The 17707-nt window shown below is 51.1% G+C and overlaps 1 protein-coding gene across 2 annotated transcripts in view; it reads left to right on the top strand.

Moving 5' to 3' along the window:
• The window catches only part of NMNAT2 (nicotinamide nucleotide adenylyltransferase 2), a 150180-nt gene extending 132722 nt beyond the window's left edge, over nt 1–17458 (top strand). For both annotated transcript variants that reach the window (XM_059145199.1, XM_059145200.1), the window contains exons 8-12: nt 701–777; nt 13186–13287; nt 13435–13502; nt 16169–16505; nt 16921–17458. In XM_059145199.1, coding sequence (XP_059001182.1) covers nt 701–777; nt 13186–13287; nt 13435–13502; nt 16169–16271 — 350 coding nt within the window. In that variant the 3' untranslated portion in view covers nt 16272–16505; nt 16921–17458. The remainder of the gene's footprint in view (nt 1–700; nt 778–13185; nt 13288–13434; nt 13503–16168; nt 16506–16920) is intronic.
• Nucleotides 17459–17707: the final 249 nt, after the last annotated feature.

Raw genomic sequence — 17707 nt, 5'->3', positions numbered from 1 at the left:
CCCCCGCACTGCTCCGGTTTAGTAAGTCAGTCAGTCCTTTTTGAAGGGGCTTCTCTGGGGTGATGCAGAGTGGGCTTCGGGAGGGAAGGAAAACAAAGGACAAGCAGGACATGCACCTGGGAGGGGGGCGGGGGGGGGCTCAACTCCGCTTCTCAGGCTCCTTGCTGAGGACAGTGGCCTGGTAAAGAAAGGACATCCAGTGAACTCAGTGACTGCATGGAGACACTCTGTGTCCCCCCAGACCCTTCATCATGTCCGCATAAAGGACAAAGCGTGGATAATGCACGGCAACAGAGGAGCCGAGCTCTGTTAGCACCTGACCTTGATATGGAGCAGGAGAGAGAGCCCCACAGACCTTAGACAAGCCACATGGCCGGCTCCATCTCTCTCGGGATGAGCAGCCCTCCCGGCTTAGCAGGGAATGACCTCTGTCCCAGGAAACCCTCAGTACCAGGCAAACCAAGACCCGCCCAGCCCTGCATGAGAAACTCCTCCCACAGGGGCATAAGAGTGGTCTGTAGATGACCCAGCAAGGCAAAGTTGTCTACACTGCACACACCACGGTGCAGGGGAGCCTGGTGGAGCTGGGTGCTGGAGGCCCAGGAATGGGAGGCTTCTGTATTTATCAGGGGCGAGGCTGAGAGTTGAATGTTTTCCAGGCTTCCACTCACCCCTGTGCCAACTCTGTCCCCCTCCCCAGAGCTGCGGATCTTGCTGCTGTGTGGCAGTGACCTGCTGGAATCCTTCTGCATCCCCGGGCTCTGGAACGAGGCGGATGTGAGTAACAAGGCTCCTACAGCACTGCACACAGGTGCCTGGGAAAGATGGGGAGGGGGCACCTGGGTTCGGCCTCTGCTCTCCCCTCCCCCCACAACCTCCCCTCCCCAACCCAAGGGGCCCATCTCCTATGAGCTCCCGAGAGGACAATCCGTTCCCCTTGACTATGGAAGAAATTCTCACCGATCCCAAGCTTTGGCTCTGACTGCAGTTTTATACTCAGTTCCCCCTTGGGCTTGCTCCTGGAAAGCCCCTGGGGAAGAAAGCAATCTGAGTCAGAGGATACCTTCTCCGAGTAGTACCTGGAATGATTGTGTGTGGTGGAGGCAGAGACAGTGGGTAGGGGAGGGATTAAGAAAAAACCCAGCGGCCTTTTGAGATTGTGGTTTGTTTTCCTTTGATTCCTTTTGAAGAGGTAGTAAATACCACCCTAGAATTCCCTCAACAAGAACAAAGGGTCAGTAGGGGAGGCATTTGTGGCAGAAGGTCAGTACAATCCGTCCAGCAATTGACTGGGGATAGAAACAGGAAGTTAAACTTACACCACTTAGAAGCTCAGTGGACATCTTTTATTGCCAGATCTGGTGGTGATGGTCTTAAACCCGCTCATTCACAAGTTCCTCACCCTTGGTCTGTAAGTTCATTCTTGCTCTTTCATTAATTCAGTCATTGCACTCATTCATTCCAGCCTGCGCCATTGCTAGTTCCCAATTCCATAGCCCCCCACTTTTAAAAAAGATTTTTATTTATTTGAGCAAAAGAGTGAGCAAGAGAGAGGCAGAGAAAGAAGCAGACCCCCTGCTGAGCTGGGCGGGGGGGGGGCAGATGTGGGGCTCTGTCTCAGGCCCTGGGATCATGACACACGCCAAAGGCAGACGCTTAACCAACTGAGCCACCCAGGCCCCCCACCCACCGCCCCAGTTCCACAGTCCTATGCAAGTTGGGTTCTCAAGAAAGTAATTCCAAACCTAGTACTTTTTTTTTTATTAACTTGCTGTGAGACCCCAAACAAATCACTCAATGGTCTGGGCCTCAGTTTATTTCCAGTTTATTGAGATATAATTGATATGTAACCCGGTATTCGTTTAAGGTGTACATTGCAATAATTTGAGATCTGTATATATTGCAAAATATTATCACAAGTTTAGTTAACATCCCATAGTACAACTTGGTTGTGCTTTTAAAAAATCTATAGTATGTTATCTATCACATTCTGACATTTACAAAAATAGGCAATACAGTCCCCCAAGTGTCAGGCGGCAGGACATGTACATAGGAAATTTTTTCAGGTACATGTATGTACGTTTCTGGAGAGAGAGAGAGAGAACCTTCAGGATCAGATTCTAGATTCCAGCTCTATTCGAACATAGCTCATGACAAAAACTATTTTGAGCCTCAGTTTATCCCATCTCTAAAATGGGTATAATAATAGTGCCTACCTCATAGGATGTGGGGGAAATTAAATGAGATGGTGTATATGAAGTGCCCAGCCTAGTACCTGACACACAGTTATATACAACAAACGTTCATAAGCGAATTTACCTAAACAGACTCACAGACATACACAGAGATATTCTAGGTGAAGGTGAGTGCTCACACGCTGTGGGAGGACCAGGAGGGGAGGGAGAGTTCCCCAGAGGTGAATTATACTGTGTAGGCCTTTGACCTCTACCCCTGGACCTTTTCTTGCAGGTGAAATTCTAAACCTCCTTTCAGTTCTGGATGAATTGGCTTAATTAACCTTTACTTTCCTCTCTCCTTCACACAGTGCTGTGAATGTAAACAGTAAGACGGCCAAAGTTGTGTTCCAGATCTCGGCAGAGCTCTTTCAAGAATCTAGGCAAATCGGGGATGGGGGCCGCTGGGGGCGGGGAGGGGACACATCCCACTCACAGGCCCAGACAGTCCAGGAAGGATGAAGTCAGCCCCTGGGGCAGCAGCCTGGAGGGCCACTCACAGGAGCAGGGAATCCCTAGGGCCCCCTCTTAGGGGCCCACCCAGGCTCTCTGGAGCCTGAAACTTAGAGCATTTGGGGCCCTGGAAGCACGGCCAGTCCCTCTCTGTTCCTCCCGGTTAGATTGCCGACCTCAGGTCCTCCGACTTCTCGCCAAAATGGCCGCTCTTGCTGTTGTCAGATCTGACCTTTGAAGACCAAGAAGAGGAGCCCCAGGTCTCTCCTCTTCCTGTTGGGCTCTGGTGTTGAAACAACAGCACAGGTTAAGACAAAAAATTAGAGCAACCAATAGCTGTTGATTTACTGGGACTGACAGTGAAGGGAGAGCAAGACCTCATGAGTGCTCCCCCTTGGTTGGTTACTCTGAAGACCCAGACCGCCCCGCCTGGCTCCTCAGGGAGCACGCCAAGGGGGTCGGACTTTCCTGTCGGGGGTAAGAATTCCAGTTCCCAGCACAGGCAGCAGGGGTTTGGGTAGAGCAGAGGCTCAAAGCTCACTCCAAAAGGCTCTCCGAAGTGTAGGTAGGGCTCTGCTGCCCCATCCCCACTCAGTCAGTTGCTCTGGCCCCTGATTTAACCCACAGCGAATCTGTGGGTCCTTAGAATCATGGCCCCTGAGGTGGGGGGGGGGGATCAAGGATCTCTTTCCTTACATAACGAGTGTGAATCTCAACCCACAGAAGAGGTGTGCTAGAAATATCACCTTCGATTTATTTAAATCAAATTAAAATTCAAGTCCAAATCTATTCCACAGGGCTGACGGGAAGTGAGTCTCAATTATCGTATTACCGACTAGCAGAACCTGGAAGGCTTCTGTGGGCCCTGAACGTGAACATCAGTTCACTGGGGTCCCCACGGACGCCGTCTCTGTCTGGACATTCGTGGTCACTTGGAGGTGGTGGGGTGTTGCTGGGCCCCTGGCCAAGTCTGGAAGCCCAGCGCTGGGCCCCACCCACCCATGATCACCAGGACTCGTCTTCTTCTGAGGTTTTAACCCCTAGGGTGCTGCTGGGGTGGAAGGAGAGGCGTGGTTTTCACCGATCTCTAGCTTCCTCCTAGTGTGGAAGTTGTGTGTGTGTGGAGGGGGGATAAGGTGGGGGGAGGGAGGCAGAGAACATGGAACCTCTTCTTTCTTTTCGAAAGGTGTCTTTCCTATTTTCTCTCATTGTAAACATCTAGTGAAATCTCTTCAGTGAGTTTAAAGCCACTGACTGCATCATTTTCTGCCCTGAAAATTAGAGAGCAGGGTCTGGTGAAGGGTCCGGTTCTCTGCTAGAAATAGGTTTGGGCTGAGCAGAGGGGGATGTAGCGAGCGCACGACTAGTTAGTGACTCGGCAGAGATTCCACCGTGCTTGTTGGGGGATGGGTGGATCTCTCGGGGTCTGGAAAAGGAAGGTTGGACTTTAAAGACTAGGTACAGGGTGAGTCCTGCTTATCCTACCAGAAAATTCTACCATCTGGAGTTTGCCTGGCAAGGTTCCATTTTAGGGTTTTCAGTTCTTGCCCATGAGATTACCAGGGGTGAGGTATACGAGACCTATTTCTATCCCAGATTTCTTCATTACCTGATGGCCCACGGGATAATTGCTGGCCACAGTCCTCTGTTTAGTGACCATGAGCCCAAACCCCCGCATCTGCCTGCGACTGGGGACAGGAGGTAGGGAGAAGAGCAAAGCTCCTTGGGAAGGCCACATGCCCTGGACCCGCACCCCAGCCTCCCATGTTCTTCAGAATCTGGAGGATTCTGACGGAAGGAGAAAAGCCGCACTAGTTCAGACAGGTATGGAGAGAAACAAGAGTCTCTCCACCCTTTTGTAGACAAAGCTCAAAGTGGGCCAGGAAGCAGCTGAGTTGGTCTGTCCCCCAGTGGGCTTTCTCCAACGGGTCACAAATTCCCCAGAGTCCATCTAGGTCTTGCAGTCAGGACTCCTGAATCAGTGCTCTCCATCCGGAAGTCTCACACCACAGCCAAAGGAACAACCCCACCTCCTAACTCATCCCTTGGGCATTTCCTATTAGGCACAAAGATCCATTAGCCCACAATGAATTCTGACCTCCTCTGACCAATGACACACCCTTCCCCTTACATTCCAGGGGGAGAAAATTCCATACATATTCATCAAGATTCTCTCCAGGGGATACAAAAGAGCTGCTTGTGTGGCCAAGCAGTTGGTTTTTTCATTCTTGATTCCTGAGAGCAGTCAAGACCCAGGCTCCTGGGCTAGCTTTGGAGATCAGCAACTGGGGTTGGGGGCGAGGGGCCAGCCCTTACCATCTCTGGGTTTTTATTAGAGTTCGTCTCCCCTAGGGGACCTGATCTTTGCTGTGCGTCATCCTGGCGCCGGCACCAAAGCTCGTATCCAAGCGTGGAGCAGGCTCTGTGGGAAGTCAAGGCCAGAAGAGAAAGGGTCGGCCATGGACACACATTGCTGAAGCCGGAAGCTGTTACACTCACTCCCCTCCCACAGATAAAATCAGTGGTCTAGGGCTATTACGCTGTCAGCTAGCTTTATCCATCATATTATAATGGAAGGCAGTCTTGCAAATTAATTCTGATTCCAGCATTCTTTCCTTCAGTCAATCTTTCAGCTAATACTTTCTGAGTTTTCGAGCCCAGGATGAATATAAGCACGTTGTTTGTCCTTAAGGCACTTGCAATCTAAAAATATCTTTTTTTTAATATTAGTTTTTTATAGTGCATAAAATAAAATTGCGGAAGGTTTAGAAGAGTTCCCGAAACTAATAAGCGCTCAAAAATGTTGCCTTTATTCATCTATTGGTTTTAAAATAATCGTTGAATACCTACCAAGTGCCAGACATTGTTCTAGGGCTGACTGAGTAGGGAGAACAAAATAGACAAAGCTTCCCACTGTGTGCACTTTGCTTTCTAGTGGAGGAGAGAGATAGTAAAGACTTGGATGTTGTTCGTGGATTAGCTCAGTGAACCCCTAGCACACTCCTGGGAAAGTGGAGGTGGCACCAGTCTTCAGATCTCATCCATAAAAGACAGAAGAATGAGAAATTTATATATTTCATAGCAGGTTGCAAGAGGGGAGCTCTTGAGCTGGGCTTTGAGTAATGGGCAGGGTTGGGGTAAGTGGATGGAAAGATGGGCTTTTTGGTTCCAGAAAAGACTTTGAAAGATGGAATAGTGGGAGTAAGAGGTTCTGCAGAGATGGTTCTGGCTGGTGGAAATAGATAGTTTATCTTGGTCTTTATTTGAGAACCTTTTGACTTTTCAGCAAATAGGCAAAGTCATCCAGTTTAATGATTAAATGTATTAGCTGCTTTCAAATGGTATTTGCATTTCAAATGAGCAAGGGGCAATAATTAACCCAAAGGAATGAAAATCTAAAGGCAGAACTGGAGGCACCAGAGATGGGTGGGTAAGGAAATTGTGTTTTCTTTTTCTTTCTTTTTGTACTTATTGAAACCCAGCATTCCACAAGCTGGCTCTAATTGGCTGTACCCTACATCTTTCCAGCCAACCAGCCATGGGCTAACTGCTTCCTACATCTACCAGCTATGGGAAAACCACCAAAGAAAATAAACAAAGGAAGAGCCTGGGGCACTAGCCACTCCAGAAGAAATCCCAGGGCTCCAGGGCTCATAGAGCAAAGACAAACATTTGGTCTTTCAGGCTCAGATGGTTTTTATCAGACAGTCCAGCCCCAGCCAGGAAGCCCAGTGGACACTTCCACCCCAGGGGATTAGGCCCCCACACTGATAAAACCAATGTCGAATTTACAGGCTCTAGGGAAGGAGGCTTAGCTCCTATCATGGAAGATTCTGGTTCTCGTGTGAAAGATACTGTTGGTTTGGTTTTCAAGCTTTTGTCTGAGTCTGGAATCTCTTGCCTTCTCACACCCCCCCCAAACTGGAAATGGGAATGGGGGTAATTTCCTCTGGGAAACCCCTTTGAAGGATCATTTATTTGCAATTACAAGAGCCATTCTGGAAATGCCTTCCCGCTTTCTCAATGCTGGTCATACTAACCTCTTGCCTTGCTTTCCCTCCAGAGAGGGACAGAGGCCAGAACAAGGGTGGGGGATTTTTTGCTGAAATGGGTGGGGCATATTTCAGAAGCCCCTAACCCACTGTGTGGCTCCGGCTGGACACCTTTCCTCGCTCGTTTTGCAACCCAGCTGGACATAGACAAAATTATATCCTCCAGGGGGCGATGTGGAGTAATGAACAGAGGAAGCCCACGATAAACCTGGAGAAAAAAGAAAATACTTTCAAACCAAAAAAGTTTCAAGTCACTAAAATGTGAATCTGAAGAAACAGATCTCGAAGGGGTTTGATATGGCAGAAAGAGCCTTTGAAGCAGACCAGAGTGGGTTCAAATCACTAACTAGCTAGTCTGTCTCACTGAGTCTTGATGTCCCCATCTGTGAAGGGAGGACCGAGGCCCATTATCTCAGAAGACCACTGTCCTAAGGGTTAAGTGTAATAATCAGGAAAGCTCCCAGTACTGTGCTTGGCACATAACAGATGGCTTAATACCTGTTTCTTTCCCTCCTTACTGATAGTCCCTTGTCCATTCCCGAACATCCTCAACTAGAGAAGAGAGCATGGTCCGGGGGACATGGTCAGGATCCTGAATCCTGATTTCAGAATGATCTTACAGAAGATCTCACCACTTAGGCTCACCTGGGTAAATCAGTGTATATTGGATCCGGCTGTCAATGGAAGTCAGACCTTCTGTTTAAAACACTCTGATGACTTCCGTTCACAACTGGAATGAACCCCATCTTCGAGCTGGTCCTTGTCTATTTTTCTTCCTTCTCTGTGCTTCAGTCCTACCTATTTTGTTCTGTTCTGTTCTGTTTTTTAGTAGTTTTTCCTACCTCAGGGCCTTCGTACTAGCTCTGCCCTAACTAGGAGTGCTCTTACCCCAGATATCCCTGTGTCTGGCCCCTTCTTGTCATTTTGGTTTCAACTTGAAGGTCATTGTGTTTTATATTCAATATTGTATTTAATTCCAGCACAGCATTCTTTTTTTCCTTTTAAGATTTTATTTATTTATTCAACAGACAGAGAGCACCAGTAGGCAGAGAGGCAGGCAGAGAGAGGAAGGGAAGCAGGCTCCCTGCCAAGGAGAGAGCCCGATGTGGGGCTCGATTCCAGGACCCTGGGATCATGACCTGAGCTGAAGGCAGAGGCTTTAACCCACTGAGCCAGCCAGATGCCCCCCGCATGCATTCTTATTTACACTTTGGTTTATGGTCTCTCCCTCCTGGCAGGTAAGCGCTACGAGTACACTAGGTTTGCCCGTCTTATCTGGCAGCACCAGGACAGTGCCCCATTTGCCATACACACGACATGAGAGTTTGTGGGATGAAAGAGTATCTCCTCCTTGGTTGGAGGAGCTTAGCCCATCAGAGAGTTTAAGTACACCATGAAATGTGGCCCAGACTTTCACCAGTTACTTGTAAGGGATTAGCCACGACAAGGTATCAGCTACTTAATAGTAACCTGCCCTTCTCCTTCACAGCAGCAGACACACTTGAAGTAATTAATCATTTGTTTAATGCCTCCTCCTGGGTAGTGATTGATCCAAGACAGGAAGCGCTTCTGTCTTGCTCAACCCTCTGTCCCTGGTGCCCAGGAAAGTACCTGGCTAAGAGCACAGGGCATCCCCAGCCCAGAGCATCCCGCAATTCCCACAGTGCAGTTCTTGAAATTCAGCCTCCTGGAAAGATGGTGGTAACTTCCCGTTCCTTCCCGATCTGCCGCTTGGGTCCTCATCAGTGTTCTCTCGTTCTCAAGGCCAAGTTGCTTCCTCCCTCAACATGTCTCATATCCTTCCTTCAGATTCCCCACATTTGGGGAAGCAGAGTCCACCCCCTCCCTCTTCCTCTTCCCATCCCCACCCCTGCCTCCCGCGGGGAGCTTTTGACCAGAGGATGAAAAGATAAGATCAAAACATGGTGCTTGTGAGCAGGAAGCTGAAACAGGATGAATGTCACAGACCCCCACCCCAGGCATGACCGGCCAGAGCCCAAGCGAGAGGACCAGTGTTTGCTGGGCGGTGGCGGTGGCGGGGGCAGGGGTTGGGGAACTCTACTCTGATTGCGCTAATTGTGGCAGAGCAGTATGGTTCATATTGGTCAGCATCAGGAAAAGGACTTGCCAAGCGGAACAGCTCTGCTACCTTGGCTACTCACCCCCCTCCCCAGCCCTGAGGCAGGACCTGCGGAGAACTCTTCATGAACACGCGGGAGAGGAGGACCCCTCATACCAGAATAACAGCTCCGTCCCAGGGGCCTGGGCGCACACTCCTGCAGTCTCTATGGGCAGGGAGAGCCTGAGTAACCCTCTTGTTTCCTGGGGTCACATGTCCACCCCAACGCCCTACTCCCTGGGGTCACATGTCCACCCCAATGCCCTACCCCCACTCCCCAGGGCACAGGGTGACATCCTTGTTCTTGTTTTTGCTGGAATCCTCCAAGGGGCTTGTCTTACGAGTATCTCATTTTGACCTCATCCCAAACCAAGCCAGAGAATTAGCAGCTTAGGCAACTGCCCATGATTGAAAGCAACAATTCCCCAGAGGCTGGTGCCCAGCAGAAGGATTAGGGAGCTTTGTAAAGAGAGAGGCTCCAGCCCATCCTAGACATGTCGGATCAAAATCCCTCGGGGGGAGGTCTGGGGGCTCTCCTTTGTTGCTGGTTTTAGAGCTGCCCCAGATGCTTCCACTCACCAATCAGATCAAATCTGGGAACCTGCCAGAGGAAGCTTCCCCCTTACTCGTCATGGGACCTGAGAGTCTATCTTTTGAGTAACGTCTTTGGGTCTCCCAGAGCTTCCATGAGGTCCTGTGGGCCTGTTGCCAGGTCCTGAGACAGGGAGAGTGTGTCAGCTAATGCCTCGACAACAGCTGCCAGACGAGACTCGGAAGAAATCTCCTTTGTTAACAGCACCGATTAAGCACATAAGAGCCACCAGGTCCTTGTCCCCTGGGGACAGAGCGGTGAACAAAACACACAAAGCTCCCTGCCTTCATGGAGGTTACCTTTATAGTAGAGAGAGAAAGAGACAAAAGTCAGGCTGGACAAAGAAAATATGTATGGTATTGGACAGACATGAACGCTAAGGAGGAGTGCAAAACCCAGGAAGGGGCAGGGGCTGTGCAGGTGCGAGTCTCGAGTGCGTCTGCATGCCGGGCCCTCAACTTGAAACAGCCTGGTCTCACTGAGAAGGTGACATTTAAGTGAAGACTTTTGAACCAGGAGTAGCACAATCTATTTTAATATTATCAGTCTGGCTGTTGGGAATAGACTGAAAAGGGCAAGAGAAAAACAAGGAGACCAGGGCCATCTAAGTGAGAGGTGATGGGCATGAATTCATCTTCTGTTGCTGCAGGTCGGTGGCTTAAGGTGTCACAGAGGGGCGCCTGGATGGCTCGTTCGGTTAAGGTTCTGACTCTCGGTTTCAGCTCAGGCCATGATCTCAAGGACGTAAGATCGAGCCCTGAGTCTGGCTCTGCTCAGCGTGGAATCTGCTCACCCCAGGGGTCCAAGGACTGAGGGTGGGGGGTCGGGGGGGACTCCAATAGCACAAGGTTAGGGACATGAGAAAGAAGCAGCACAAGGACAGCAAAAATTGCACGTGCTGAGATAGGAGGAAACCAGGAGACACTGGTCCCTGGGGGCCAGGAGAAGGCAGGAGATGGGGTTTCGGGGGGAGTGGGAAGGACAGCTAAGTCCCTGCGTGAGACGGATACCTGTAGGACCAAGGGCACGCCTTACCAATCTAGCACATGGCATCTCTCCCCACCCCAAGACACACACACACACAACCCAAATACCTTCTAGCATGGAAATCAAGCCCGGTGTCCTAGGATCTAGGCAAAGGAGCAGAAAAGATCTGCTGTCCCCAACCCAAACTCCCGCAGACGTGCAGCTCGGATGCGGTTAAGCTCTATGTCTTGTCCTATAGACCCTGTCCCCCTCGCTCCATCTGCGATTCCCAGGGGGCAAGTCTGTCACCTGTTGCTGGAAAAAGAAAACACCTTAGGTAGGCAACAAGGTCTCCCTCTGCTTGCCACCCACTGAACCCCCTGGAACTGTTATTGATTGAACAATCAGATCATTCGTTCCTGCGTGGGAAGCACCAGCTGCACTCGTGTCACCCATAGGGTGACTTCCCCGGGGAGGCCAGACTCCAGTCTGAACCATTGTTTGCATGCTTTCAACGAGAAGGTTCCCTTTAACTAGCCCCTGTATTTCATTCATCGCTTGCGGAACATCTGCCCAGTTCTCGGAATCAAACCAAAGGCAGACCCTGCATGAGGCCATGTGCACCAGGCATCTTGAGTCTTCTGGCGAGACAGGCAGCTGAGGAATGTTCGCGTCTACCAGCTTGGATTCCCTCCCCTCGTCTCCTTCTCCCTCCCCCCTCACTGCCCCCTCTCCTCTCCCTTTTCATTTCTGTTTCTGCACCCCACCACTTCCCCTGGAGTTTTAAGCAGCACTTAGACCCCGGGTCCTCAAGCTGGTTGCATACTGGAATCTCCTGGGAAGTGAAAAAACAAAAAACAAAACTATTGCTGCTTGGGTCCCACTCTCAGAGATTCTCATGTCACTGTTCTTGGGTGTGGGCTGGGCTTCGAGAGTGTTGAAAGCTCCTCAGGGGATTCTAATGCTCCGCCAGGTTTGGGAACCAGTGCCTTGGTGACCTTCTGAGCCGTGGGTCCCAGCGCAATACTCTCAAGCTGTGGAGGGAGGAGCTGGGTCTACCTCCAGCGCCTGGCCCTGCCTCTCCCTGACATTCCTGGTTTCCAGGACAAATGCTTGGCGCCAGTTTGCCCCAGCCGAGCACGGCCGACAGCTGCAGCTTGCCCTATAATGCTGTGTCCCTAATAAGTGACACGATCCGGTGGGGACTCTGATACTCTCTACATAGCTTCTAACTTCTCTCCGCAGCTTCCCTCCTAGGGCACCTTCCACCAGCTTTCTGTGTTGGCAACGTCAGCGCTCCCGCTGCCGCTCTAGCCCCGCTTGTAAGCAGTGGCAGAAGTAGGGGAAAGGTGGCTGGAAACACCCATGGGCATGTGTACACGTGCCTGAGCACACACAGACGTATGTGAACACAATCAATGAATGAGACTGAGAAGTGGGATTCTGTTCGTATTGAAATTGTCTGATACAAATGAAGGGGCCCCAGTGCTCCCTAATGTCTGTTTTTGTGGCATTTATTATAGAGGAGAGACCTGGGTCCCTTGCCACTGGAGCAGGTCTTGCACAATGAGCTTCCCGCTTAGAAGTAACCTGTCTCCCCCTCCCTTCTCTCCCCATCTGGGATCCTTAATTGGCAAGATCTAAACAGCAATATGCCTGGGCGAGATCCAAGTCTATTAAATGCCATAACTTTCAGGCTTTTTGAAAATAAAAATTGGCACTAGTTTCCAGAAAGCAACTTGGTAATAAGCCTTAAGACTTTGAAATCCATTCAGTGTATATCATTTCATCTAATTATTTTACTTCTTATCCTAAGGAAATAGTCCAAGATGTGGCAAAAGATTTATACATAAAGATCTTCAACAAAGTGTTATGTATACTTGCAAAAAATCAGAAGTAACTGTACACATTCTGTAAGATTGGTTTAATATATCATGTATATCACAGTACAATGAAATAATCAGACAATGACAAAAATGCTAAATAAGTGCTAATAAAAAATGCTAAATAAAAAATACAGAGAAAACTTGTAGTTATATACAAGGAAGGGAAGCCGTGGACAGAAGGCACCACGTTAAGAGTAGTTTATCTGGATTGTATGATCGTGATTGATTCTTTTTCCCCCTGAATTTCCCAAGCTTGTACTCTGTGTATAACCAGAAAAAAAATTTTTTTTTCTTTATGGAAAGTTTTCATTTCTCATTAGCGCAGCAAGCATGGTGCAGAGGCTGATCTCAGAAGTGACCCCATAGTCCTCTTCCAGTCACTGCCTGTGGGCACACAGGTGTTCCAGGCCCTTCCGTGCTCTTTGTCACACTTGAGTCCCCAGCAGCTCTGACGTGGCTTAGGCGGGGAGCATCCAGCCCTCCTTAGGCGTCCGGCTGGGCACTGGGGTACACCTGCTGGGTAGCCGGACCCATGTCGCCTGGGAGAGGGTCCGCCACGTGAGGACCGTGTGTCATTCCTGTTCTCCTTCGGCACAGTGGACCCAGCCAGAGCCTCAGGAATTGGCGATCTCTCCCAGAGAGATCACGCGGGAGCACTTTTGTTCTTCCGTCCAGAGGTATTTGTGAACCGTCTTCTGTGGTGGCAGGCGAAGTCCCCACTCGTTCCAGTGACACGGTGACAGGTTGTTACCCGAAAGAGCTGACTGGTAGGGCTGAGAAGGCAAGCTTAGGACCAGAGCATGGCCTTCCACAGGGCAGACCAGTCCACCTACTAAGGAGCTGGAGGCGTGGTCTCACCCAAGGTTGCTCTCTGTGTTCGCAGATGGAGGTGATCGTCGGGGACTTCGGGATCGTGGTGGTGCCCCGGGACGCAGCGGACACAGACCGAATCATGAATCACTCCTCAATACTCCGCAAATACAAAGTGAGTTCTCCATCTCCTAGCTCTGTGGCCTGTTCCTTCCCCGAGGGGCCTGCTGCGGGGGAGGGGGAGGGGGGCAGGAGGAGGAAGGGCACCTGAGGACTTTAAGGGGGAGGGGTGGGCAACCTGCTTCCTCTGCTCTGTCCCCAGAACAACATTATGGTGGTGAAGGATGACATCAACCATCCCATGTCTGTCGTCAGCTCAACCAAGAGCAGGTACGTTTGATGCCCAGCCAGAGAGGCCTTGGTCAAATGGGCCGACAAGCGTTAATACAACTTTCCTCGGTTCAAGCGGACCCTTATGTCTGCTGACCCTGCTGCCTGTTATTCAGCCTTCTTTGGGGACCTCGCGTATTTGTCCCCAATCATTTACTTTTTTTTTTTTTAAGAGTGGGGTGGTGGTTAGAGGAAGAGAGAGAGAGAGAATCTTTTTTCCCCCTTCCTAGGTTTTATTTATTTGTTTGTCAGAGAGAGAGCCCAAGCAGGGGGAGCAGCAGGCAGAGGGAGAAGCAGGCTCCCTGCTGAGCAAGGAGCCCAATGTGGGACTCTACCCCAGCACCTGGGCTCATGACTTGAGTCGAAGGCAGATGCTTAACTGAGCCCACCAGGCACCCAGGAGAGAGAGAATCTGAAGCAGGCTCCACACCCGCACAGAGCCTGACATGGGGCTTGATCTCACAACCCTGAGATTGGGCTCTGAGCCAAAATCAAGAGTCCGACATTCAGCTGAGCCACCCAGACACCCCTCAGTCATTTTCTTTTAAGGGTGGGGGGGGTTGTTAGCTGGTTTTAGCTGGTTCGTGGGAGGAAGAGGATGTTTTCAGTTTGAGACTCTTCAGTTCGAGGTGTTTATGAAATAGTGTATTAATGAGCATATAGGCTAAGCTGTCCTAACAAAAAAGAGCCCAAATAGTCATGGTTTCAATAAAAGATGTGTTTATTTCCCTCTTACTGAAGTCAGAAGAGATTGAATCTCTGACCTCTTCCATGTGAAGCTTCTATCTGTGGGTCCACAGCTGCTGCTGGGGCCGCTAGAAAGGGCAGGAGCTTTGTCCTTAAAAAGGTGGCTCGGGGTTGCACACATCAGTTCCCCCTGTGCCCCCGGGCTCAGCCCCAGTCGCGTGGCCACACCTTGCTTCAAGGGAGGCCAGCAAACGGACTTGATGTGCCCAGCTTACACTCGGGAGGTTCTATTACTGAACAGAAGCACAGAGAATGGATGCTGAGGGCCAGGTAACAGCTCCGCCACCAACTCCAAGTGGAGACGTCCGGGGGAATGGGGAGATCTGTGAACATGGAGGTCTGGGAGTGGAAATGGATGGAAAGCCTTGAGCACGGAAGTGTAAACTACATTAAGAGTATGGCTGACCTCCCAGGGAGAAGCAGTCCCTGAGAAGCATTTAGAAGGCTCAGGAGCCTTCAGACCAGCAGCGGCGCTGGCCCGAGAACCAAGGCGAGAGAGGGTGCGAAGATGGAGAGCCTTGTCGTCTCTGTCACGGATTTCCAAGAAATGAGGTGGACCCAGCATTTTTAAAGGTCTGCTGGACTTCCTCCCTGGAAGGTGATTCCGTAGACAACTCAAAGAGGAGCATCAAACTGTGAGGCGAAAGCCGGAGCCCAACTGACAAGGGCCACCGGGGGGAGAGGGGACGGATTTGTTTCCAAACATGGCTGCGTGATACAATTACCCCACAAACTTACACAAACACACAAATTCCTGTGTCCTCTTCAGTCCCACTGAATCAGAATCTGTGGTGGATGAGCCAAGGGGTCGGCTTTCTGGGGGAGTCTTTTTTTTTTTTTTTTAAGATTTATTTATTTATTTGACAGACAGAGATCACAGGTAGGCAGAGAGGCAGGCAGAGAGAGAGGGGGAAGCAGGCTCCCCGCTGAGCAGAGAGCCCAATGTGGGGCTCGATCCCAGGACCTGAGCCAAAGGCAGAGGCTTTAACCCACTGAGCCACCCAGGTGCCCCTCTGGGGGATTCTGATCAAGTTGGGATTGGCACTTGGAAACCAAGAATACAGGCCACTTTCTCCAGAAGTCTCCCTGTGAACCATGCAGGGAGGCACGTAGGGACCTGGCTTGCTTGGAAGATCAAGACAGACCAAAGAGGCCATGAGCCAGCCTCTGAGGGGGTCTCACAGGGCAGGGCTCACTGCCTTCCAGAATCTGTATTTCTGGAGGAGTATGGGCAGTTTTTTACAAATAGCTCCTTGGGGCCTGACATTCCCAAGACCATCATATGAGCAGAGAATGGGAAGCAGCCAGGCCAAGGCTGGCGCACGCAACTGTGAAGAATCCAAGTGCCTCACTGGAACCTTTCGTACCCGGCAGTGCCTTCCTTCTTCCTCCCTCCCTCAGAGGAGATCACCTCTGTCAGGGCTCCCAGGAGGGAAAAGTGGTCCATCAGGAGATTCCTTGTCGTGAGACCATGATGCGGAGAAACACGAAGGAATAAGATAACAGTCAACACATTCAAATACCTGCTGTGTGCTTGGGCTGTTCTAAAGGCTTTGCATGACTCCTTTAAGCCTTTTATTTTTATTTTTTAAATCCTTTTAATAACTGAAGGAGGTGGGCCCAAATATTTGCCTCATTTTTAGAGAGGAAAAAACTGAAGAACAGATGGGCTTAAGTACCTTGCCTAAGGTCCCTCTGCTGGGAAATGGCAGAGCCAGGGTGGTAGGGAGTCCTCAGGGCGGGGAGGAATTCTGGGGCAGGCGAGCTTTGTCCCAAGAGGGAAGCCATTCATGGAGCCTAAGCAAAGGCAGAGACTGGGGTGTCGGGCAAACCCCTTCCCTGGGAGAGTGGGCAGGCGGGCGCGTCCTTCCGCCTTGGTCAGGGAAGGCGTCCTCTGACTCCTGTGTCTTCTCGCCCAGGCTGGCCCTGCAGCATGGGGACGGCCACGTGGTGGACTACCTGTCCCAGCCGGTCATCGACTACATTCTCAAGAGCCAGCTGTACATCAACACCTCGGGCTAGCAGCCCCCGCGCTCCGCTCCGCTCTCCCCTCGTCCTCCGGCAACACACCGGCCGCTCCACCTCTGTCAGTCCCCCCGTTCTTCTCCTGCCTCTGTTTCTCCATCTCCTCCTCTTGACTGTTCCCCGCACTTGCTGGCTCAACCGTCCAGAGTGTGGGGGACCTGCAGAGAACCACCGCACACCCTCCTCAGCAGTCATCTTCGGACAGACTCTCCTCTCGTCTCCGGGTTGGGGGTGGGTGAGGGAATGGGGTGGGAGCGGGGGGAAGTGCAGTCGCCGGAGACGTGCTGGCGTCTGCCTCCCAGCATGCTCTAGAGCGCGGCTCCGGGCCCGTCCTCCCAGCATGCTCTAGAGCGCGGCTCCGGGCCCGTCCTCCCAGCATGCTCTGGGGAGGCGGCTCTGGCGTCTGTCTCCCAGCATGCTCTAGAGCGCGGCTCCGGGCCCGTCCTCCCAGCATGCTCTGGGGAGGCGGCTCTGGCTCTCGCCTTCCCAGCATGCCCTTTACCACGAAGGGCTATTTTGTTCTTTCTTTTCTTTCTTTTCCTTTCTTCTCTTGTTTTTTGTTTTGTTTTGTTTTGTTGTTCTTGTTGTTGTTCACTCCTCATAGAATTTGGATGAAATCCGTGTCCGTGGTTCTTTATGTTTGTAGTCTTGATGCCTTCCTGCGGTGGTAACGTCCCTTTGGGCGGGACACCGTAGCCAGCCTCCGCGTGAGAGCCGCACCCGGTGAAGAAGGCCAACCACCTCCACCTTCCCGGCACCCCCACTTGCCCCCTCACGCCCCACACCCCCCCACACACAGCAGCTGCCGACTAGGCTCAGGACCGAGGCTTTCAGTTTCCCAAACCTGGAAGGCAGGTCTGGGAAGAGTAGGGTTTCTCAGAAGAATTTGTGTCCATTTCCTTAGTTTCAGAAGACCATTGTCCGATGCTCAGCCCCTGTGATCACACAGAGCCAGTCCATCCCTATATCCAGGTGGCATCTGTACGCTTCCTCCTTCGGGCTGTGAGTGATGGCAGAGTGGGTTCCCTGCCAGCCCAGCGTTCCCAAGAATCCTTCACGTCACCACTAAGCCCTTGGAGGTCCTACCTGGCCACGTTCCTGCCTCTGAGAAGAATCACCTATTCAAGGCCAAATCCTACCAATGCAGGCATTTCAGAAATAAAATATGCTAGGAATTCACTCAACCCTAGAGATCTTTGCTAATTGGAATTATTTTTTGCCTGTTTGGCTGGGAACATTTTCTGTCATGATGCAAATCCAGGATGACCAAGGAGAGAGAGGCCTGTTGCCCTGAAGGGAATTGATGGTTCTCACCTTCTCTTCCTGCAGTGGCCCAGGTGGTGCCCAAGGTCAGTTTCTTCTTGAGACGCAGTACCTCGGCCTTGTTTCTGGAGCTGGTCGTATCTCCTGCAGAGCCCAGAACCACAGTCATT

The sequence above is a fragment of the Mustela lutreola genome, chromosome 14, assembly GCF_030435805.1.
Source record: "Mustela lutreola isolate mMusLut2 chromosome 14, mMusLut2.pri, whole genome shotgun sequence".
Classification (NCBI taxonomy): domain Eukaryota; kingdom Metazoa; phylum Chordata; class Mammalia; order Carnivora; family Mustelidae; genus Mustela; species Mustela lutreola.
This window is presented reverse-complemented; position numbering and strand designations above follow the sequence as displayed.